Source organism: Syngnathus floridae, chromosome 10 (assembly GCF_059516105.1).
Source record: "Syngnathus floridae isolate MCC-2025c chromosome 10, RoL_Sflo_1.0, whole genome shotgun sequence".
Classification (NCBI taxonomy): Eukaryota; Metazoa; Chordata; class Actinopteri; order Syngnathiformes; family Syngnathidae; genus Syngnathus; species Syngnathus floridae.
The window spans coordinates 8,812,929-8,837,361 of record NC_142422.1 but is presented as its reverse complement, the minus strand read 5'-3'; the positions used below and the strand labels follow the sequence as shown (position 1 = coordinate 8,837,361).

At 39.6% G+C, this 24,433-nt stretch overlaps 2 protein-coding genes across 24 annotated transcripts in view; both read left to right on the top strand.

Moving 5' to 3' along the window:
• The first annotated feature begins 11 nt into the window (after positions 1-11).
• Positions 12-5,212, top strand: dcaf13 (ddb1 and cul4 associated factor 13). Its single transcript, XM_088386949.1, has 11 exons — positions 12-215; positions 609-808; positions 900-1,007; positions 1,102-1,191; positions 1,328-1,483; positions 2,270-2,347; positions 2,420-2,502; positions 2,645-2,809; positions 2,947-3,082; positions 4,225-4,388; positions 4,775-5,212. Exons 1-11 carry the CDS (start codon positions 146-148, stop codon positions 4,860-4,862), a joined length of 1,338 nt encoding a protein of 445 aa, XP_088243075.1. The 5' UTR covers positions 12-145; the 3' UTR covers positions 4,863-5,212.
• Positions 5,213-6,255: 1,043 nt separating this feature from the next.
• rims2a (regulating synaptic membrane exocytosis 2a) overlaps positions 6,256-24,433 on the top strand; it is a 91,934-nt gene continuing 73,756 nt past the window's right edge. For 11 of the 23 annotated variants that reach the window (XM_088386546.1, XM_088386564.1, XM_088386539.1 and 8 more), the window contains exons 1-5: positions 6,257-6,499; positions 6,954-7,139; positions 19,411-19,443; positions 20,155-20,247; positions 23,317-23,527. In XM_088386546.1, coding sequence (XP_088242672.1) covers positions 6,970-7,139; positions 19,411-19,443; positions 20,155-20,247; positions 23,317-23,527 — 507 coding nt within the window. In that variant the 5' untranslated portion in view covers positions 6,257-6,499; positions 6,954-6,969. Of the gene's footprint in view, positions 6,500-6,953; positions 7,140-19,410; positions 19,444-20,154; positions 20,248-23,316; positions 23,528-24,163; positions 24,308-24,433 lie in introns of those variants that run through there. The other 12 variants (XM_088386543.1, XM_088386541.1, XM_088386550.1 and 9 more) reach the window with 4 other exon arrangements.

Genomic DNA, 24,433 nt, shown 5'->3' with positions numbered 1-24,433 from the left:
GATTTTCTCCCATAATGCACCGTGGTTTCCGTAGACGGAAGTTTTCAATCCGACGCGTGGGCTCATGCTGTAATGATTGATTATATTGTTGATTTATTTCTAAATCGAACCCAAGTGTATTTTGATATTTTCTTCTCACATTAAGATGAAAGTAAAAGTGCTCTCGAGGAACCCGGACGACTACGTCCGGGAGACCAAACACGATATTCAGCGCGGTAAGTGAAGTAAACCCGGCTAGGCTAGCTGCTACCACTAGCCACTTTTTTGCTAAGCACTGCAAGCTCACTGCTGTTTTATAGTCCTTTTTTTTTTTTTTTACCAAGATGCTGGTTGTCACACTAATTTCCGTGTTGTGACATGACATTCAAGAATCGTTTGACTAAGATGCACATAAATATTTTAATCAGTGACCTCAAATTATTTTATTAATATTGGGTTGTGCACCGTTTCCATCATAACCTAGATGAAAAAACTTACTTTTTATAAATATGAATTAAGTTCTCGAAGTATAATATGGTATTGCTTTAAATAACTTGTTTGACTGCGTTTTGATGGCTCCGAGTTGTAGAACGATATGACGAATTTGACTTGTCCATTGTTGCTCCCAGTTCCTAGAAACTATGACCCTACACTTCATCCATTTGAGGTGTGCAGAGAATACACTCGGGCTCTTAATGCCACCAAGCTGGATAGGGTGTTTGCAAAGCCTTTCCTGTCCTCATTGGATGGACACAGAGATGGTGTGAACTGCATGGCCAAGCACACCAAGAGCCTCTCCACAGTGTTGTCTGGCTCTTGTGATGGGGAGGTAACATACTCGGCTCTTGTATACATATTATTATTGTCCATATACTTGTACTTGTATGTGTGACAACACTGTGTTTGATTTTCATCCTTAGGTTAAAGTATGGAATCTTACCAAACGTGAATGCCTCCGCACGTTCCAAGCCCATGAAGGATTTGTCCGTGGAATGGCTGTTCGCTCTTGTGGATCATCCTTCTTCACGGTGACTGATGGTTTTTGTCATGCCAGTGATGGGCTATTAAATTAATCCGTGACGGTTTTTAATTTCAGTTCTAACAAAAATGGTATTTTTCCAGGTTGGAGATGACAAAACAATCAAACAATGGAAAATGGAGGCCCCGGGTTATGGTGAGGAAGTGGAGCCACTTAGTACAATTCTGGGCAAGGTATGTAGAGTAGGAACCACTTGTGTGATTCTTTAATAACAGACCATTCTGCACTCAGTGGTATATATTTGCATATCCAAAAGCATAAATTTCAGGAAAATAAATCATGGTGAAACGAGGTGCTTGTTCATTGCAGACAGTCTTCACTGGGATTGCTCCTCATCAAAAAGATGGCGTGTTTGCAACATGTGGCCAGCAGGTGGACATCTGGGATGAGCAGAGGAGCACCCCTATCCGTTCTTTCACCTGGGGTGTGGACAGCTTCAGCTCTGTCCATTTTAACCCAGTGGAGGTGAGTCTATGCAGGATGTAGCCCATTGAGATGATCTTAATTCTCTCAGAGTGAAAATTGTTGACAGTATTGGGTGCATACATTCATTCATGCATGTCGTAGAATTTGGACTGTTGTGAAAGCAGTATTAAAGACCAAGTGTGAAGTAAGTTGATAAAATGCCAAATGCAGTTTAGTTATCGCACATAAATAAAGCATTATTTCTATTTTGTATATGTGACAAAATAGTCGTGTTTACAAAGTGAGATCCTGGTGAGCAACACATAATGTGATAACTATGGCAAAGAGAATGGCACAATGCAGTACGATGGTCGACTGGAGTCAGAAATCTGAAGTATTTGGCTAGCAGAAGCACCCGTTAATCTTCAGCTGTCCTCAGACATTACCTCCAATTTTTATTATCGGTTTGTATTCCCGTGACAGTTGTTCTGTCAAGACCTCGGATTGACCTTGTTTGATTGATTAGTGCTTTACATAATGGGTATCGTTTTTGCAGGCAAGCACGGACATGGGTATACAGTAGGGCTGCTCAATTAATCGCATATTAGAGGGAGGAAGCTTTTCCAACTCTAAGACTTGTCAATAATTGGTAAAATAACACCCGCAGTTGTTGACTGACCACTTTATCAAAGAAATGCTGTCGGATATGGTATACGATTATGATCCCTTTAAGGTGACATGGCTTGCCCACAGTTATGTCCGCTCCACTGGATGACAGAAAACATTTCAGGAAAAAAACGCATAGCTCAATACTGTTGTGTTGATCATATTTTCCTGTTTTGTCAGACTGAACTTCTTGCAAGCTGCGCCTCTGACAGAAGCATCATACTTTATGACATGAGAGAAGCAGCTCCGCTTAAAAAGGTATAGTGACGCCACTCCCTTGCTGCATTTTTCACTTTTTTACCCTTTGCAATAATTGTTTTCTTTCTATAGGTTATCATGACGATGAGGAGCAACACGTTATGCTGGAATCCGATGGAGGCCTATTTCTTCACAGCATGTAATGAAGACTATAAGTGAGTGAGCAGATAAGACCTTTAGACAATTCCCAATGTACAACAAAATGACTTTTCCAAACACTGTTGTTCTCTGACTCACTTGAGTGACAAGGTTCTTAGTCCTTGAATGTTCTGTCCTTGTGCCTGTCCATCTCTGCAGTCTTTACACATATGACATGAGACACCTGGACAAGCCGGTCACGGTACACTTCGATCACGTGTCTGCAGTGCTCGATGTTGACTATTCCCCCACTGGCAGAGAGTTTGTGTCTGCCAGTTTTGACAAGACCATCCGCATCTTCCCCAGGAATGCTCGCAATAGTAGGTCAGTACCAATTTCTCAAATGCACATGAAGACATGCATCTGAGGTCACTCTCAAGTTATTTGATGGAAAGTGAATGGATGTTGTATGACTGCTTGTTCTGCACCTTTTCGTTGTTAACATGTCTATCTCCAACCAGGGAGGTCTACCATACCAAACGCATGCAACATGTCATCTGCGTAAAGTGGTCGGCCGATAACCGTTATATTTTGAGTGGGTCAGATGAAATGAATATTCGTCTGTGGAAAGCGGAGGCGTCAGAGAAATTGGGAGTGGTAAGTAACACGTTTAATCTTTGTCCACTGTAGTAATAAGAACACTACAATAAGCCTTTTTTTTTTAACACATATAGATTTTGAGTTGGAACATCTACTCAAGAAAGTACATTACACATTTACACTAAGCACTTCAATCTCTCTGAAATGTCAGACTTGTGCCACAACCCGATTTACTACTCGACTCATTAGATGGTTGCTTTTGACAGCACACCCTCCTTGGCTTTGTCAGAAGATGGCAACCGTTCAGATTCAGGGCTGGATCACTCTCATTAAGCGAAATGAAGCAGCAGAAATATACCCAAAACAAATGACCAGTTCTTTGACACAAAACTATAGAATTGAAAAACTTATTTTCCATCACTTTTGCCTCGTCAGGCATTGCAGTCTGTTAGTATAGAAGTAGTTTTGTTCTGCTTTACGGCCTATGAAGTGTTCTAATGCTCCAACTTCGGTTTACGGCTTTATAGTAATGATCAATGATGTCCTGCCACCATTTCCAGCAGCCATCTTTCATTTCAAATCAGTCACTTCTGCTTATTCTCTTAATGCTGCTTCCGTTTGCAAAATTGGCTCACTTGGTAGTTGTTATCCTGTCGCTGTGGAAAAAAAAAGATTTATTCGCAACTATTGCACTTAAGAGATCAGACAGTGTCTGCTCCTATCAGCAGTTTAAATCGGCCAATCACTTAAAGCGAGCCGCTCGCAACATAATGAAGCATTAACAATCAAGCTAGACTGAGGGTGTCTTTCATTATCAGGAAATACTGAAATGCTGAATCAAGGCATCGCAGATGACTTTTCTGACTTGCTGCATTTCACTTTTTTTGTTGGAAAACTTTATCATTCCATTAGATGCTGTGTAAGTGTGCTCTACAACAAATGAGTTATTTGGGTAGAATGAGTTTCCATTGGAGGTAGTCTGAAAATGATGAAGACACCACTGTAATTCAAAAGTATTTATACGGATGAATGACAAAGTGCAGCTGTACACCTCTCCAAACTTTTACCTACAATAATAAACCTGTTGAATTACAAGTAACACCTGTTTGACCGTGGCACTCATAAGTCAGCAATTTTGCATTTTATATTATTGTACAAGTGGTCATAAGGTATCGGTGTTTGATGCTCCTTTGTTGTAGCTTACGCCCCGAGAGAAGGAGGCCACCAACTACCGCCTTAAACTGAGACAGAAGTTTAAGCACTTCCCACAGATCAGACGCATCGCTCAGCATCGAAATCTTCCGAAGGGCGTCTACGACCAGTCTAAGCAGCTTAAGGAAATGAATGAAGCTCGCCGTAGAAAGTAAGTTCTTATTTCCATTGCTGTTTCATACTGGTGATTGATGTCCACGTGCATGAGTTATGGCACCTTGGACTGTTGCCAGGCTGTCTTTTGTTGTCCCACGCACCTCATGGAAAATCCCTTTAATGCGGATTCCCTACCATGATATGTATACGTGCATTTGCTGCCATTAAGCCAAAGCACAGAGGTCAGATTTGTGTGAAGCCTAACTTACTTTTTGTACTTACTGTGGTATTTTCTGAAAACATTAGTGTAGTTGTCGGTTGATTTGGTGTTTGATCGGTCAGTCTCCTTCTCTGGCCTCCTCTTTGAACACCCTTGACTTTTCCATCTCTTATGTTATCAGCAGCAGGCTTTTCTCACCACCTTTCATCCTTGTCTTTTAGGGAGAAGAATGTCCGCGCGCACAGCAAACCAGGAAGTGTGCCTCTGGTGTCCGAAAAAGAAAAGCACGTCGTGACTGTGGTCAAATAGAAAATTATTAGACAACATTCTGGAGGTGCATCACACATACGGAAGGTGTGATTAGACTTCTCTATTTGGCATTCTTGCAAGCACACTTTCGCTCAATATTTATAAGTTCATATTCTACCCGTCAAATTGTATTTCATAATTGACACTTCATTTGTGACAGATTCAATTCTTACTTAAAAGAAGTGACTCAACCAAGGTGTTGCGTGCAATTTGCCTGAAAATTACTGTTCATTATTTACAAATGTATAATAATGTTTATCTGTCCATGCCAATGACAGGCAGTGACAGGCAGAGCAATTAATTACTCTGTAAGGTACAATAAACCAGTTTTCCACCTGTTTTTATTCATACACCAGAATTATTTGTGGCTTTCTTTGAAAAAAATTGATTTATATTAAATTCAACAGGCCCAGGATTTCATACTGTATATGCATTTGTGAGTAAAGTAAGGCAAAATTGTTATTGTTTCAGTATTCATACCTTTTGTGACATTTTTGTTGAGTGACGTGCTGTGCTGTGAGATATTTCTAAAATAAAATTTGTTGCATAGACTAAAAACCAATCAAACCACCGCTTTTAAATCAATCACAGTCTACATTGTGATTCCAACTAATGAACATGAGTAGCGAATCACCTAATTTCAGGCAGAGATGAGCTGAAGATATATTTGCCCCCCCCAAAAAAGCATTACAGTTATTTGATTTTCTTCAATTAGTTTCAAAAATCTTTCTGCGATTGTATAATAGTGAGAAGGTTTCTATCTATAGCACTGAGTTCAAATTTCATTTTGCTTCATCAGGTTTTTACAGCAACAATACTTTTTCTGGTCGGTGCAAATGTTGAGAAAACCCCAAATCTACTCTGAGAAATGAAATTCATCTGTGTTTTTTTATCATTATTTCCTTGGTGTTTCTTTGCAAGCTTTCTTCCCAAGTTTGATTTAAATGTTGTCATAAGCCAAGAGCGTTTGATTTAAACCACTTAAGCTACCTGTTGTTTTACTTGGGACTAATTTGCTTACAGGTTTCTATCCTCTTAATGCTGTCACTTAAATCCCATCACCACAGGTACCTGAGCGTGGCTGAGGCCAGCATAAGAGGGCTCCTAAAAATTAAGTAATGAAACGGGAAATTGCTCCAAAAATAATGTACATTATTGACAATCGTTAATGAGGTAAAGCCTGCATTTAGAGTAAAGGTATACAATGTGCAGATTAACAATTAATTTTCCATGCGGCTTCAAATACAGCATTAACATGATCCAGCTGCACAGTGGCTCCACTCCGTGTTTCCCGTATTGCTTTACGCCTGTTGTCAATGAACATCCAAGCATCCTCAGTTTGATTCTGCTACGCGTTTCCGTCGCTCCGCCTCTTCTGCCCCCCCCGCCCCACATCTCTCTTTACCCTCTTCATCCCTCTCTCTCTCTCATTGCATCCATTTTTGTGCATTTAAGAAATCTCCAAGTGTTACCAACCTGGATGAAAACAAGCCGAACTGTGACAGAGGGGGGGCATAAGGACTCCATAAAGAAACGCGGACGGACATAACCTATTTGATTCTAAAATGCGACTGAAACCTTTCTAAGGAATGGCAGCGATGGGTTAGACAGGATTTAAAATGACTGCAAAATAAAAGGCAAGACTGCGTTTCTTTTCATCTTTTATTGCTGTTTTTCTTCCATTCCGTGAACGAATGGCTATTTGGAACACTACGTGGAGGTTTCAGCCTGCAGCGTTCGCTTCTATTCAGGGCATCCATTTCTAATCCTGAGTGCTCGAGAGCACTAATGTTTGTGTTGATTTCAACCCGCAAAATCTAAGATACCACAATCCTCTGTTTTCAGCCTCGCCTCATCCCACAACGTACCGAAAAACCCTCACGAGCTTTTGATAGGAAGAGCTAATATTTTTGACATTTAGTTGTGCAGCAGCACACCATCATGTGCATGGACCGTCGTGTCATCTGCTAGCCTCGACTGGCTCCTCCAACTGCACATTCCGAATTTGCTCACGACATGACATTGATATGTTTATTATATTTTTGTAAAACATGGCTCCGTTTGATGTTCATTCTTTTCTGGTGTTTGTAGCCACTGTGAGTAAAAGATGTCCGCTCCACGAGGGCCCAGGGGTGGTCATGGCCCTGCTGCCTCAGCGGCCGGCGCCATGCCTGAGATGCCGGACCTCAGCCACCTCACCGAGGAGGAGAGGAAGATCATCCTCGGTGTCATGGACCGACAACAGAAGGAGGATGCGAAGGAACAGTCCATGTTAAAGTAAGGAACTGCTCATTAGAATTATTTTATTCACATTCGCTGCTGCCGTGGCTGCTAGCTATAGTTTGTTGGTGTTCCATGATGTGTCGTGGTCATGTTGCCTCTTGACATTAGGCCGCGGTTGAAATAATCGACGTGTGCGAGGCATTTTTTTCCACAGCCGGCAGCTCTTTCCTCTTTATTCAAACAATTGTTTAAAATGGTTTTATAGTGCAATATTCCTCCGTGCTTCTTTGCTGTACCGCACTAAATGGGTTGGGTGAGCGACTGTAACGGGCGCCATTTTCATGTAAAAACATGTCAAGTTGCTTCACCTTTACCCACGAACGTCCTCGGCATTACACAATGTGTCACTGGAAAGATCATTTAAGGTGTCCTCTGTGCACGTAGGTATCGCACACAGACACGCACGCACACCCGCGCACGCACACACCACCCGGGTGCACAGATGTCGCTCAGAGCGTTTCAGCACCAGGCGCTGTCCATTGAAGGCTGTTTTTTTAAGGCGGACCAGGAGGATTTCCGTCATTGATTCCGTTAACCTTTATCGTGTGAGCCTTAACTCTGCTTTATAGTGGGATATTACAGTCGCTTTTCCTGTCCAGGATTTAAACATCAAACTGCTGATTCGCTGTTAAAAAATAAAATAAAAACTTATGTGAGCGACTTGTGGTTTTAAATGTTTTGTCCGATTGAGTTTTGTTTTCTTGTTTTCCTTTTTAAAAGGAAATCACGTGGGAAACTTTCTGAGTTCGAAATTAATTTTGATTTACAATGTATGGAATTAGGTATTAGTACAGTCAAAAGTTGTTTCAAAAGTCTGCGTTAATAAGAGCGCAATGGCCAAATTTGTTGGGTACTCAATTGAGATGTTAAACTAGCAAAACGTTTATTATCATGGCTGTTGTTTGCACTGCAGCACATTGAAATGTGTCTCCTTATACTGTATATAAGGGCATCATGATGTTAGAAACAACAATAAGTATGATGTAGTTGAGTTCTGCTCTGACAGGTTATTACTACTATCTTTACAAAGGCAGCTCTTTCCACAGCTCTCAGACTGTACAGGTGTACCTAATGAAATGACTACTAAGAGGGATTTGTCTAATAACCAAATAAGTACATCTGTCCATAGTGACTCACCTGTGCTCTTTTCCCATTTGCCCCAAAGCTTGCCCAGCTTATGAGCCCCATCACTGCAAGCTTTTATGATGCATTAGAGCTGTTGTTTTCCATCACCAGGTAAATATTTGCACTGAGGCAGCATTCCTAATGGAAAGAAAGTCATGCAATCCCTACCTAGCTTTACTGAATGAGAAACATGACTCATGTACTCGTGTATACAAACAGGGTTTTTATCTGCCCCCCCCCTACTTTTTTTCTTTTTATGACCAAACAACATCCACCCGTTCCTGGGGATCTGCTTTTTTTTTTTTTTGGTTAAAGCTTTCTCATTTATGAGTATTTCAGTATTAGGTAACATTAGAATTATGTGACCAGTGTTGCTGAGCTCCCGCATACTATTCCTAATACTACAGACCCATACCATTGTGGCAAGACACATTTTTCATAGTCAAATAGTCAGTGGAGTCCTGATGAGTCATCAAATAAGTAAATACCCACTTTCCTTACCCATGAATCACACAAATATGCGTTAATGCATATATTCAGGCAACATTCATGTGCTCGAGCTGCAACAGATTAGCTTGTCTTTGAACAATTTGTTGTATTGCCAGTGGTTTCAGAATCAAAAACCGCCGCTGCCGTGTAGCCAACCCTTATAGCTTGTGCATCTGCACGGTCACGGTTCAATCCCACAGCAGCTTGGATGGCATTTCAAGAAAGTGGCAGTTTGAACATCCAAGTGTGTAATCTAACAGAGGGAATCCTGGGAGGATGAAGGGATGGAGGATGGAGGGAGAAGCCTTCAGTTGCAGAGCTGACTTGCATGAATCAGCTAGGTTCTTACCTCTTAGCAGACCTGTGTATGAGCATGTCCAAAGAGGGATGCAACCATGCAGATAGCTTTCGTAGCACGCTGCACTCACACAAATGTGAGCAGCGCAATTATGAAGCACGGCTCCAGTACTATTTGCGCCATTAAATCTTGTGAAGCTATCAGCTAGCTCTGCATTCCACGCATCAGTGCGTCTTTGAGCAGAACAGTAATGATGGTTATGGGACCCCCATCCCCCACCCATCCAGACTTGGTATATAATTGAAGCAAGCATCAGCTGCCTGTAATGGGGTGACCCAAAGAATGCTCCAGGCTCCACTTTTTATTTATTTATTTAAAAAAATACATATACCATATATAGATACGTATATAGTATAAGTAACTGGAAAACAAACAAACAGCACCCTATGCTCAGTGTCATAATTAATTGACAGTAGCTGGATAAACAAACTACCGTTAGTGGTATCGTTTGTATAGAATATTTACGGTGCTATGGTATCAACCCAATTTGGCACCTGTACCAAAAAGATCTGGTCCACGGTATGCATCCCTAGTCACATGTGCTGTGATTGAAGCCGTGAGTCAATCATAAATATCCACCACATGTTGTCTAGGAATACCTAACATTAGGTAACTAGAATGTATTCTAAAGGTATCATATTGATATACGTCAAAAAATGTATTACTTTTGACGAGCGCTCTGGTGCATCTCTTTCATGCTGTACCAGGATCGTAGGGATTCAAATAATTTGCTCTGGATCTCCTTGAGGTGATAATTATTATGGCTGTCGTACAAGAGGGATTCCCTCTGAGTTGCAGTTATTGTAGGGCTCAGAAATGTTACATGATCTGACACCAAGTTGCATGGGCTTCATCAGGCTCACTTGCATCAGACACACAGGTGAGAAGGGATGTTTTCGAATCCAAATCAAACATTGGAGAGAATAATATGTCATCTATAATCTTACTTTTTTCTTCATACCTCATTAATCATTAGGAGGTCTGCTATTGTATTAAAAAAAAAAAAAACTCAAGGCACACGTCCTATAAAGCACTGAGAATTGCTCAACTAGCATCTGTATACATAGGCTACTGTAATTTAAATGATTTATCTTAATCAGCGTTGCATTTTCGAGAATTCTCTGAGTTTTCAAATTAATAACTAAATAAAATCAGCTGCTTTGCTATGAATTCTTGCTGTCATTTATCATATACTCTGAAATTCTTAGTTAGCATGTGAACACTGTGAGATGTGTGTCCATGTGTGTGCACAGCCTAAGAATTAGCTTTGATTAATTTCCTCTTATTTTCTTATTCTGTATTACCCAATCCATATTCACTCAGATAGTGGTAGATAGTTTGGTGTACCGGCTCTTTTGCAAAGATCCAAAATAGCTTGCGCTAAATTGACTGTTAACCGACAGTATTAGGACACTGTGTGTGCTTTTGGCAATAAGTACATGATTGATGAACACTCCCATTATTATTATTATTATTATTATTATTATTATTATTATTATTTTATTAAAGTGAGGAAGACTCCATTATTATTATTATTATTATTATTATTATTATTATTATTATTATTATTATTAAAGTGATGAAAACTTCATTATCATTATTATTATTGTTATTTTTATTATTATTACTATGGAACATTTGGGAAAGCAAGTGCAAAATAAAGGTTGAAGTGATAGAACTGGAAGTGCTAGAGGAAGAGAAAGCGATTTTACAGGATGATTGTGTATGTGTGTGTACGTATGTTGGCGTGTGTAGTATGTGTGTCTGTGATGGATAGAAGTCAGATGGTTCATCTGTTAATGCTATTGATGACTGTTAGTATTGCTGAAGTTGCAATTAAAACATGACAAATTGGATCAATAATTGTCAGTAGTTTGAAACGTTTCGATTTTCCGTCTTGGAACTTAAGCAAACGATTTTGTAAAAGCCATTAAAATGTCATGGAAAACTATTGTTGAATAAAATAATTACTGATTATACAAAACCTGTAACATGTAATAGTTTGATGTGCAATGTGTGACTGATCACAGATATATCTGCATGGTAAGGAAAATTGTGGAAAGGTGTAAACCTATGTGTCTTGTGTGTGCATATACTAATTTTTTGACAGTTGGATCTTCAGCCAAATTGATATATCAGGCTGTGTCAAACATAATGTTGTCAATAATTTCCCACACATTCCCTTTTATTCAACAGAGTCTGTTGCCTTTAAAATAGAACTTAACCAGAAGCTCCATACTGATTATGTTTTGCTCTGATTAAATGCCCATTAAGCTCTCCTTGTGGGAGCGAAGGGTGTGAAGAAAAGGAAAGGACAGAAGAGGAAAAGGCAAATGGAAAGTTTGTTGGTGTTAGTATAGCAGCGAGTCGAGGAAATGAGAAGAGAAAACAAGAGGAGAGACATTGACGTCTGAGATGCTATCAGGTCTTGCTGCTGATATGACAGCCTCAGTCCCCACTGACAAGCATCAGCCATCTCCCATAGCATGCTTGCCACATCAGACTTCATTGTCTCGCAGGCTTTGTTCTAAATAACATCTGCACTCGTCAGCATAGAATCTATTCTCTTCTAGGCTCTTATCCCTCAAACAAAGTTTGAAGGGATTTTCCTGTCCCTGATGCTGCAGTTTAAAATGTCCTTGGTGAAATATGACTGTCAAAAATGTTTTTGACATGAACAGTCTTTTACTACATACTGTATGATCCCGTAAACCACATACTGTACATCTTCACTTTGTACTGTTTGTTAATTGACTGACCGAACCACACCTTACCGACTGAGTTCTTGTCTGTCTCTATTTTTTCCTGTGACTGACTGGCAACCAGTCCAGTCTCCCTTTAGCCTGAAGTCAGGTAGAATAGGCTCCAGCTCGCTGCGACACTCAACAAGAGACTCAACAATTTTTTTATCAATGCCTAGGTCAACCTCAGTAAACTGACTTGAAGCACTTTCGGCAAATAAAAACCGCCGATTTTATCTGTTGGTGAGAATAGAAGTCGTGCAGCACGACACTCTCCTTGGTGAAGAGGCCGTGCTAACGTTTCCCTGAGATATCAATATTATTTTGGTTGTAGTTTGTACACATCTGCACTGTGACCCCCCCCCCCCCTCGCCCTACTATTTTGTTTATCATATTTATTAGAAAGTGACTCATACGCTTTCAGTTTCTGAGTAGTGAGCTTATGAGCTGACTTGTTGTATGTGAGCGGAATACTCTGCACACATTATGTGCTGTTCACCCATCACGGAGATAAGCATCATGTTCAGGTCACAAAGCAGCTGACAAGTTCTTGGGAATGATACGACCTTGTGTCCCTACTGACTTGCTGTAAAATGGTTAAAATTAAATGAATATTTTGCTGTAATGATAAATGATTTTCAGACTGCGGCTGTTGTTTAAATCATATATAAACTTGGAGATGGATATAATAGATGTGTACAAATTATTTTATTTGTCTTTAAAGAGATGATTGAAAAATGCATTCTCATTGATCTTTCCAACATATTCTGAACCTCTGAAGGATCATGTGTGTCTGTTTTCAAAACCAGCGTTGGAAATTAATTCAACATAACACAGATTTTTTTTTTTGACCCAACAATTGAAAATTCTAATCTAATTTCAACACAACAAACATTTTTCTTCTTCTGCAATAATCCCCTCTGGGTTGGTTTATGATTTGTATTTTAGTTTGGGTTAGAAACAAAACCTCTGCAGGCTTTTGGTCTAATCAGAATACATGGCTAGTTCTTACCAGTTAGATTGGAACAGACTAATAACTCTGGGTTTTGTACACTGGAAAAAAATATACAGTTTGATTTACTTAATACAAACATGCCCATGTACACAATTGAATATGTAGATGCAAACTCCTTCAAGTCGTTGACTTTAGTGTGAGTGAGTTTTAAAATCCATCCCATTGCTAAATGCTGTGTATCCTAAAATAGTTTGTCAAGTTTGTTATCAGTAAAAACAATGTGTCAAATGAATTATCCGGCTACTAAAGTAATTTCCTTGATACAAGAAGTAATTTGTTAACAAGACCCTATCAGTTATCAATTTTTAGTAGAACCTTTGTCAATATGAGTACATAGCATAACAATCCTGCTGGAGGAAGATTCAGTAGTTTATTGAATTCAGCATTAAACTCAGTTTATATAACTATAGAGAAATTAAAACCACACCGGCTGATGACACTGGAAGCCTTTATTTCAAAAGATTTTTTTGTTTTCCCACGACGTCCCGTCCGATCTTTCATAATTGGTTCCATCAAACTCTCGGTTTGCTCAGGTTGGCCCCTCCTCAGAAATGTGCATCAGTGCTGGCTAATTCCCAGTCCCATCCCTAAACAGACCCCAAGGGTAATGGGGTGCAACACAACAGGGAGGAGGTTGGTTTGAAGAGCAATGTGTACGATAACATTAATTAATGTATGACACCATATGTTTATTTTGATATAATAAGACTTTATTTTTTTTTCTGTATTGCTGTGTCTTGGGCATATGGCATTACATAGAAAAACACACACACAGGTGCACAATCAAATATCTGGCTGTGTGAGTCAGAGAGCTGCTTTATTTACTAGGGGTAGTTTACACAAAGCTCTATAATCTTTTCACTCAGTGTGTGTGTGTGTGTGTGTGTGTGTGTGTGTTTGTATACATGTATGCATGTGTGTGTCTGTGTTGTGCTCATTCAGGCTGTTTGAAGCAGGTGCAAACCGGTGATTCAAACACAGACACTGGCTACACAGCTATCTAATATGCAAATGAACAGCTTTGACATTTTTCCAACTCTTTCATTATTATTGAAATAAAATTACCTTTGTTTTTATTATTATAGTATTATTGAAATAAGTATTTTATTTGAATCAATATTTTTTACTTGATTTTTTGGAAACTATGCTTTGTCTTTATTGCATCATAATAGCATTCATGGTTCATTTTGAACTCCGCGCTTGCTTATGGTAATCTTCACTTTTCAAGGGCTTCAAACTGCGTAATTCTTTGACGTTGCAAAAAAGATTTGATGTTGAGTAACATTACGTTTTTATAGTGCATGTCGAGTACATGCTGCAGTAGGTAGATTACAAAACCGATTGCCATGGAGGGATGAGAAAGAAAAGTGATTATCATTCACATGACATCACACATGTAGCCATGGGCCTCGTATATGGCCAGTCTTTGAACACTTCATACAAAGGCACCAGCACGGAGCCTACATGAAGACATACTGCACATTGTAGAGTCTGGACGAGTTCTCACCCTGCCTAGGGGTGAATGCAACTTTGTTGATGCATAAAATGCGTCATTCCACAGATCCAGAGTCCGCATGTATGTATGCTTAAAATGTGTGCATATTATCCACTATGTGAACAACTGAAAAGGCCTTTTTTTCATCCCCATTATCTGGTTTGAAGGCCAAAGAGAGCTCATGCAGTCATCTCAGGATCATGCCTTTCGACCAAAATCTGATGGAGGGTCTCCTACTGATTCCGTAATATTATTCATCCCACTGAGCCACATGTTTGCGCCACCTGGTTGTTTCGAAGTGAAATGAGGTCAGGGTGGAGGGGTAGGATTGGTGCATGCAGAACCACAGAAATCCTCTGCATGATATAATCTATAAAGTCTTTGCGGACATGCTGAACATTGTTAAAGAATTTACCAGTCTGACAGCTAATGCAAGAGAATCCTTTGATTTGGAACTTTGCTCCATACTTCAGACAGATGTTCAAAGCTATCAAGTTCAACTTATTTTCACTTGTGCAATACTTTTGGGGTGTCCCTAACTCATATACTATTGCCCAGGATCAATATGATGATGAACTTAGCAGGATAATTAAATGTGTTACGCCATATGACCTCTATGTCAGTATTTTTAGGTGAGGAGCTATCATATTGCCATCCTGAAATTGAACAAACAAACAAACAAATTGAAATGTCCCTGAAATTTTGATGAGATGCTGAGCGTGTTCATATCTTAAATTCACTCCTGATGGGCAATAATAATCAATTGGCACTGGAAGGAGTAAAGAGGACTGGGATAACAATAGGGCAGGGTATCTATTACAATTCTATTGTTAGCCATGACTGTGCTGTTATTATAGCCCCACGTGAGGACAGTAGAGTCCACCTGGTGCACCCAGCTTCATGGAGAAATTTATGGGTGTGTTTTTGTTTGAATATGGGTTACATGTGCTGCACTAAAATAAAATATCTTCTTTGCTTTGTTTGTGTTAGAGTTGCTTCAGTTCTAAGATTGTCTCATAGGGCAAAACCCGCAAGCAAACACTTTTGCTGGCTATGAGACCGGAAATAATTGGGTGATCGCAAGACTGGACAGAACTGGTGCTTGTGAAGTCATTTGATGCTGGAATTGTAGGGAGTTACTTGAGTCAGTTGTCTCTGTTTGAATATTGCAGTTTTATATCTGGCTAATGTAAAAGGTTATGACCCTAGTGATGGTGCTGGGGGGTTAGGATTAAGGATGGCATCCAGAGGTATTATTCAGTCATGAGTGAGCAGAGGTGTGACGTTAGTGTGTGACATTGTCATTTTGGCATTTTACCAAAAAAGGTGCTGATCCGTCAGGATGAAAAACAAAGACAGACGATTCACATATAAGTCCATACAACCGTCATCAAAACAAGCAAGAACATAATCATGCCTATACACAATATGGCTCAAATACGGGTCTACAGGCAATGAAAAATGGAAGGAAATATTCAATTAGTTGCCATTTATGGTTAGAGTGATCTCCCCTTTCTCTGAGAAGTGTTGCACAATCTTGGCATGTGTTTTTTCATATTTTTGTCCATTCGTCCAGAACAGTATTGGTGAGGTCACTGATGTTGGACGAGACAGCCTGACTTGTAATTTCCCTTCTTGCTCATAGCAAATATATTTAACGGGGTTAAGGTCAAGCCAATTAAGTTTTTTTTCAAATCAAACTCCTTCACCCATGCATACTATAGAGATTGATGTGTGCACAGGGGCAGTCGGGCTGGAGAACAAAAGTTTCCTTTAAAAGTGGAAAGCACAAAATTGTCCAAAATGGTTAGATGAAAGAATTTTTTTTAGTAATTAATTTAATTCATTAAGATGAGTGATTTTCTTTATCTCATATATAATTGTATCTGGCCAAATGTTATTAATGTGTTTCTATTTTTTTGCCCACTTTAAAATGCAGTAGGAGATGGACAAATTACTAACGACACAGATGAATTTAGGAATCTAAGGGAAGACATGAAGGAGCTTTTTTTTTTAATCCTGGCAAGTAATCTGAGGAAACAGATGGATTTTAGTTATATATGGCAACAGATTAACCACTTCCCTGTTGTGCAAAAAACCTGCAGTCGCCAGCTTCTGTTCAGCATTCTGAATCCCAGTCCTTGCTCAGGAGGTTTGACTTGTGCACTGTTAAATTACCTGTTCGGATGAGTGTGCCCTATGAAGTCAAATCAAATTTTTTTTTTAAAGCCAACGACCACCCCAAGAAGCCTCTTGCCACCCCACTTAAGAGTCTATCATTTTTACAGTTCCCTTTGCCAAAGAAGTCAACAGCATGACCTGTATGAAGATGAAAAGTAGTACTTTTGCCTACTACCTGAACATACATTAGAATTTGCCATCTTGGTTTTTGTGGAAGTCTTTATGCCTGGCACACCTGACAATTTTACGTTACATTTTACGCCTGTTAGGACCACATTTAATTAACTCTCGGTGCAGGTAGTGTTACGCAATTTTGGTGATGCAATGGGGGTTGGGTCATGCACAGACATGAATGATCGGAATGGAAGGCAGTCTCCAAGTATTTTTTTGTGAGCTTTTAATTTTTGACTTTATTTTCATAACATCTTGTGTATAAAGTGTGTAAAGTTAAGTTGCCGCTGCATCATGCTCACGCTTTTTTTTGCACAAAGACAAGTCAACTTCATCGTAAAACAATAGAGCAATCTCAAAAGTCAAAGTCAAAGTCAGCTTTATTGTCAATTTCTCCACATTTTATAACAAGTGAAGACACTCGAGAAACTAACCAATTTGCTGCTCATGGCTAATCCATCTTCAACTTTCCTTCTGCTCACTCATCTCTGAGGCTCCTGGCAATTAACTCTTGACTGAAAGTCACAAGAACTCTGGCAGGGATGAAAACGCCTGATGTGTCATTGTGCACGTGTTAGGTTTAAGTGTAATTCTTCTTCAGTGTTGCAATTAGAAAGGAGAAATTAAAAGAATAAATGTGTAACTGTAGGACTAAATGAGGTATAAGAAAGTACGCTGAGGTCTCCTCAGATTTGCTGAGGCATTTGCCACATACTGACATTACAATTTTGTCTGGGTTTTATAAATTGAGGTTGTACTGTATTTACTTTTGAGTTCACATATTTCAACAGACTTAATTGAGACTTTTCCCTGTTGGTCATTTGCCTCTGAATGATTTTGGATTGTTATTAACTTCATCTCCTGCCAGAACTGACTGGCTGGGTCTATGTTAATGATGTACTGTAGTTGGTATTGGTATGTAGTTGGTATTTATCCACTGAGCCAAATGACTCCCTTATGATCCAATTATCACTCAATTTGTGGTGGACGTAGAGGGCCCTCAGGGTTCACTGCGTTAGGCATGAGATCTTTTATCACAGACTGTGTTTGCTGTAGATGCCAAGATGAAGTCGGAATTTATTAAAAGAGGCTTTTGCTCTCGTTGCAGCTGCTGATGAGCAGCTTTGTCCACAAGTGTTGTGAACAGCAATGTGTCAAAACTATTCTTTGGTTGTGTGCAGTATTATACCTTTCCACTCACAGCTTTAGGTGCGCATGCCATGCCTATTTGTAAAATCCAGATGTGTAGTAATGCACTGTTTAAGTGTTTTTAAAATTTTGGTTAGCTATCAAGTCAGGCTTTGGTGTCATATATATATATAGGCATTGTCCCCCCCTCCCTTGGTACTACACACTAGCATTGCCTCATATGTTATTGTGTGTCACATTGATAGTCAACAAAAACATTAAAAAGCAATATTGATACAATCAAATAACAATCCAATGTATGTAAAATTAATAGAAAACACTAATTGCTTATGGATGGTTATAGGTGCTTGTCGATTGCTATATTGGTGCTGACTCATGATTACAGGATGGGTTCTTGTGTATATATTTAAACCATATGATATGATGGATGGATTGTGCAAATGTACCTCACTTTGTGGACACACAAACACATATTTTGTTCAATTCTGTTCATATTTGCTGTGGAATTGTTAGTTTTGCAGGCCATGTGTCCACTAGAGAGCAGTGTAGCATCAGACACAGTCAGAACTGGTTCAAACCAAATAGAAAAATAATACTGGTTTTTGACTGCCCTTCTCAGCAGTCAGGACACCAACTACGTCACTTGTGAAATTTTACACTCAGTCATGTCACTGCCGCATGGCAAATAATACACTGCTCCCACACTAGCCTGTACATCCATTCAGTAAATTACAGGACACACGTGGGACCTGGGTACACAGAGGATCGTGCTTAGAAGAGTCCTCACACTTGGTTTCCAGTCGACATGCTGGCAGCAAGGCGGCTCAATCAGTTAAATATGAGGCTTGTAATGCAACCACAGAGACAAGACTGATGGGATCAATAAAGAACAACGTTGTACGTCACTGGGAGAACACAGTGAGAGGATAAATATGGACTGGCTCACCTGGAAACACAGCAGCAAGACTGATGGGTAAACAGGACTGACTACATCTTCTCTTGTGTGTTCTCCTCACTCTCATCATTGTAAAACAATTAAATGCTGTGTGCTGATTTGCGGCTCATTTGTTAAAATGCTAAATTTAGAGCATTCTAAAAACACTTTTAAGGCTCACAGAATAGGTTTTATGGATAAGTGGTTCGGCAGTGGAATGAATGAATGAATGGCCATGTGAACTCAAAAACTACCAAATGAAAGATTGGACTCTTCTTTCATTCCCAAAAAGTATTTTTGTTGTATTTTGCAGTGCTCTGGTATCACACAAGTTTTCTTCTTGCTAAATACTGTGGCTTGTTCTTCCCAAATATTTGATCCGCCCATATTTGTTCACCCCCCCAGCTCATTATTGTATTGCCACGATCATCACCATATTGTCTTTTCCACATTGCTATCATATATATTATTTATGGATCATCATTAATGTCACATGTTTCATTTCTATACCAGTTTTATATTTTTATATTTTTGTTGCTTGTGTTTTCCTCATCCATTTGTGCATTTTATGCACTGAGTTGTGCACCTTTTTTCATTTATGTTTTAGGATCAAAGAAGAACCAAAGCCTCAGTCAGCGCAGTAAGTAAACTACATTACCCAGAGTGCTTTAGTCTTTGACGCTTGTCATTCGGTGTTATGTGCTTCACGTGGCTCTGTCCCCTGTGTCTCAGAGGAGGAGGAAGAAATAAATGTCGCTAAATTCATGGAATGCAACTGCTGTAGTGAGGGAACAGATGACTTCCATGACATTACTGACAATGCCATTTCCTTGCCAGCATTCTTGTTAAAAATCCGAGCCATACAACCTTCTCCCCGTATCTGTCTGTTTTTCTCACCTTGTGTGTTGTCTGCAACTTGCTTGTGTAGCCTTGGACCACAATCTCTGGTTCCTCCCAGATGCTACTTTTCTATACTGTGGGTGCACGAATCTACTGTATTTTTTCGACAATCTTGACCCCCATAGTGTCTTCTTTCCTCAGCTGAGCATTTGAGCCTGCTCTCATTTCCACTGGCTGTAGCGTTTTCTTGTTTCAGCTTTTCCTCGTTTTCTGGATTTCTATTCAACTATTGCTGGTTTTAGGACCCTAGTTGCTTCTCCACTGTGTCTTGGCCTCCTTGCTCTATCTCTCTCTCTCTCTCTCTACTCTGGTTGTAGTGAATGTTCCCAAGAATTGTTCACTTCCTGGAAATCACACCCCTGCTTCTTAATGTACCTCGCAGGCTAGATTGTTTTCTCAAGTGATGACTAGCTGCGCTCTATCTGTCATGCTTATTTGCTTATTTGAACAGGTGGTTTCCCTTTAGTGGGATCACTGAGCTGGTAAATAATGTTCTTCAGCCACAGCAAAAGCCCCAAAATGACAAGGAGCCCGAGCCAGACGCGTAAGTAATAGATCATACACAATTTGAACTCACAGCAGACATAACCATACAACTCCACAGAGTACAACACAGTTCTAGTGATTTATTTTTGATAAATACATACATCTGTCATTGTGTACCTAAAACATGTTGGGTTTATTAGTTGTGTTAGTTAACTCCAGGGTTTTTCTCTCCTTGGTCTAAGTGGGAGCTTGACCAAGACATAGGGATCTGGTCAAATAATTCATCGATATATTTTAGACTATCAATTTGGGTCCGAGACAGATTTCCGGTTTCTTCCCAATTGGCAATTTACCCTTACACATCCATTCCACCCGGCAGAACTCCATGTTGACCTCATACATAAAGACTTGCGATTGTAAATATTGAGCAGGTTCAAAGTTTGAGATTGATAAGGGCATTTATATTCCTCTGAAAACACACTATAGCACAGTGGAAGAATATTTGGACAATTGTGCCTTTCCTACATGGAGAAATGCGTAAATTTGTCCACTTGGTATGTGTGTAGCATGCATTACACAAAATAAATTTTAAATCTGTAATTATTAAGTAAGTTTTATTGCAGTTTTACAGCATTCAATTAATCGAAGCAAATCTAACTTCTTAATCATGTCCTAATCATGATAATAATTAATGTGGTTTTGTTTAGTTCACCAATATATTCTATTTTTTATAATTAAAATAATATTATTAAAACACTACTTGTTTTTTTTTAACCTTATCTAGCATTATTAATTAGACAGAGTACCGCAACGCAGCAGCATAAACATCAGTTTTATAGCAGTTGCCATACAGTATGTACAAACAAGAGACTCATGTTACTGCCAGCGTGTCCCTGCTGGGGCACAGCCCAGAGGTAAGAGAGCTCAGATGATGGTAGAATTGGTCGCTACAATGAGCATCATACAGTCTGATCACTGATAGATAAGCAGTCTCACCTACATATAACCATGTTTGACTGAATAAGTAAAGCCTCATCATAGTGGACCAACAACTTCTCCTCTTTTCTTCTGACGTTTTCTAGGAAATGTACTCATTAGGCAAACCTGTACAATCTAATCAAAAAGACAGTCTTTACAAAGAGAATAGTACGCTACGTGAGGTATTCATTTACCAATGTTTATTTATTGTATGCTGTGTAGTGATGTGGAACAGCGGTGCAATATAATGAGAAATGTGTGTAGTGCAATACGTCTTTTAGTTCTCTCATTTAGTTAAATAAAATAACCAATGTAGTAGAAACCTAGCTAGTCATCTATTTTCTATACCACTTGTTCTGTACAGGGGTTTATGGAGCAAGAGCCCATCCCAGCTGACCTCAAGTGAAAGGCATTTTAATAGTAATAATATATACTTTAGACTGCATGCCAGTCAACACATGTAGGGTTGCAAAAGCGTGAAAAATTTCTGGCAGGTTTCAGGTAAATTTACCTTAGTGTGACAATTCGTGTTTGGGAAATACTCCAAATTACAGTTATTAAAACTAATGGGAATTGATGGTAATTTAATCGATCAGTATAATATCCTCCAAAGTCCCTGCCTATTTGTTTGTGTCCACTAAAATGGACATTTGATTTTGGTGCACTGCATATTTGTTGACTTATTTTAGCTATCCTACTAAGTCCTGGTGTGCTCAGTGGAAGACGTCCAGGCCTTTGTGTGTTTGCTATGTGGGATTTAAGGAACTTTACTTTCTTACAGACGAAATGAAGACTGCTGCAAAACACAAATGTCAAGTAAAGAGACAAATAGTAATGTAATCTAATGTAAAAAAATTCTCAGACAACTGAGTGGGAACTACGAGCATCTTCATCTGGCATGTAAACCGCCGCTCTATCCATGACAGTATTGAAACCTCTCTCAGTTTGATGAATTGAAGCCCTTCATAATATTACACAATAATACATACCACTCTGATAATTAATATCGCCTGCACAGAGCATGATATTCCAATTGTGATTGTTCAGTATTAAAATTCGGTGGTGAAGTGCCAGGAGTGGGCATCGTATGTTTGAATGAAATAGCAGATGGAGTAAAAACAAGGTTGTCGGTAGTCTCTGATCTTCTTGGACAGTGGCCATTTAACTTGCAGAACAGTTATCGTCACCCTGTTATCAGACCTTCTGTCATCAAATGAGATTTAGTGAGCTCTGTTGAACAAGGCGGCGCACTAATCTCGTCTTGTTTATCACACAAAGGCTGCGACACTTCTAATCCCGCAGTGCAACGAGGGGCATGCTGCTGGCACACCATCATGTTTTGATGCCACATGCACACAAACAAAAGCGTGCATGCACATGTGCACACAAGTTACTCGTCAGGTAGTGTAGATGGTTGCTATACTTAGACTCCAGAGCACTGGCTGAGGGTAAAGGAAGCACGTTTCACTCAAATACAGACCTGTATGTGGTAAAAGGATAGCGCTCCTCAATAATTCACAAGCTCTAATGAATGTTGCAGGAGATATGTGGGGCGAAACCAATTCTAATCGCCATATTATGAAGTCAGCCCAGTGTTTAGTTTCTAAGGAGACGCTCAATTGACATGTGTCATACAAAATGCATGTGAAGAGCCCATGTGTTTTCAGTAGCCTCTGAGGACGTGTCAAGAGTTCAGCATCTTCTGCAAAAGATCACGTGTTGTGTATCAGTAGGAGGCCATCTAAAGGACAGAGGTGGTAACACAATTAGGCAGATGTGATAAATATACATTACCACCAGCGCGTGTCCGTTCGCGGACAATCTGTAGAATATGTTAATGCTCCTGAATGTTGTTTTTTTTTGCCACCGTATTACAGTGCATTATGTCTCCATAAAATCTCATCATCACCAATACAAGGTTATATCAATTTATACTATTAATTGATTATTTATTTGATTATTTATATATCATATATTATTTATATCAATTTGATAGTTGAATGTAGGACTCAATACAGTATATTACAAGCACTTTTCTGAATGCAATACTACTTCAGTGTTGGCGATGCACAAGGCAAACAAGACTCCAATTCAATTGAATTTAGTGTGTTATTAGACCTGTTTAACATGTCCTCCTATCTACCCACAGGAAATTGCACCAGCAGTTTGAGTCATACAAGGACCAGGTCAAGAAGATGGGTGATGAGACAAAGCAGGCTCAGGAACAGAAGAGCGAAGCCCCAACTTGCGGGATATGCCACAAAACCAAGTTTGCTGATGGCTGTGGCCACCTCTGTTCATATTGCCAAACAAAATTCTGTGCTCGGTGCGGAGGACGAGTGTCTCTGCGGTCAAATAAGGTAACGCTGGTTTGCATGCTTGGAACTATCTATTTATAAGGACACACATACAGATGTCCTGCCCTCAGGAAAATTTCTCTCCGCTCTACTCAGTGAAATCATAATCTGGGAATTGAGCCAGTGGTGTCTCTCACAGTGATGAATCTTTTTCAGTATTTTGCCCTCTACAAGAGACTGTCTGCAACATTTCTGTTGTGATTATGCTCACTCTTAACACAATGGGCTCATATTATTGTGCCAAGTGAAAGTCTGGCGCAAGTTGCAGTGTGAATCTGTGCAAGGGCGGGTTAGACTAAGGTTTAGTATTTTCCCAGACCCGCGTAGTAAGGCTATTCTCCGTCTTTGTCTGCGTAATCACAGCCAATTTATTTTGCCGCCAAAGATCCTCACATTTTATTAAATTATACTCGCGGAGCGAGTTGACATAGCAGAAGACATTGATTCATGCCGAGTGTAACTTAAACTGTATTTCACCACTGAAAGGAACTACTACTCATTCCCCCCCCCCCCCACCAGCGAATTAAATGTACCCAAACACCCCCAAACAGACTGAAGGCAAAGATTGCATTATTTGATGGGTTTAAATTTTTATCATGGCCTTAAATGTTTCTATCCCAACCGGTGCAATCTAATTGCTGTTAGAGTATGTGGCTGTGCTGCCAGGACAATCTTTCTTACTGCCCACTTATTCCCTCTTTCTTCCTCCCCTTTTATTTTTCCTCTTTTCTATCTATCTGCTGCATTCCTGCTTTCATGGCATTGCAACAGGAGGACAAAGTGGTTAGCGACATCCTTTATTTCATTTGCTGGGAGTGTGTCTGAAACGTTGTTGTTCCTGTGACGTACTCATGCACATACAGCAGCCAAAAACAATTAAAACCAAAAAAAATAATAATAATCTGAATA

Coding starts and splice junctions, on each gene's coding strand:
- dcaf13 (XM_088386949.1), top strand. CDS start 146: ATGAAAGTAAAAGTGCTCTCGAGGAACCCGGACGACTACGTCCGGGAG. Junction 216..608: donor CAAACACGATATTCAGCGCG/GTAAGTGAAGTA, acceptor TGTTGCTCCCAG/TTCCTAGAAACTATGACCCT. Junction 1,192..1,327: donor TTAGTACAATTCTGGGCAAG/GTATGTAGAGTA, acceptor TGTTCATTGCAG/ACAGTCTTCACTGGGATTGC.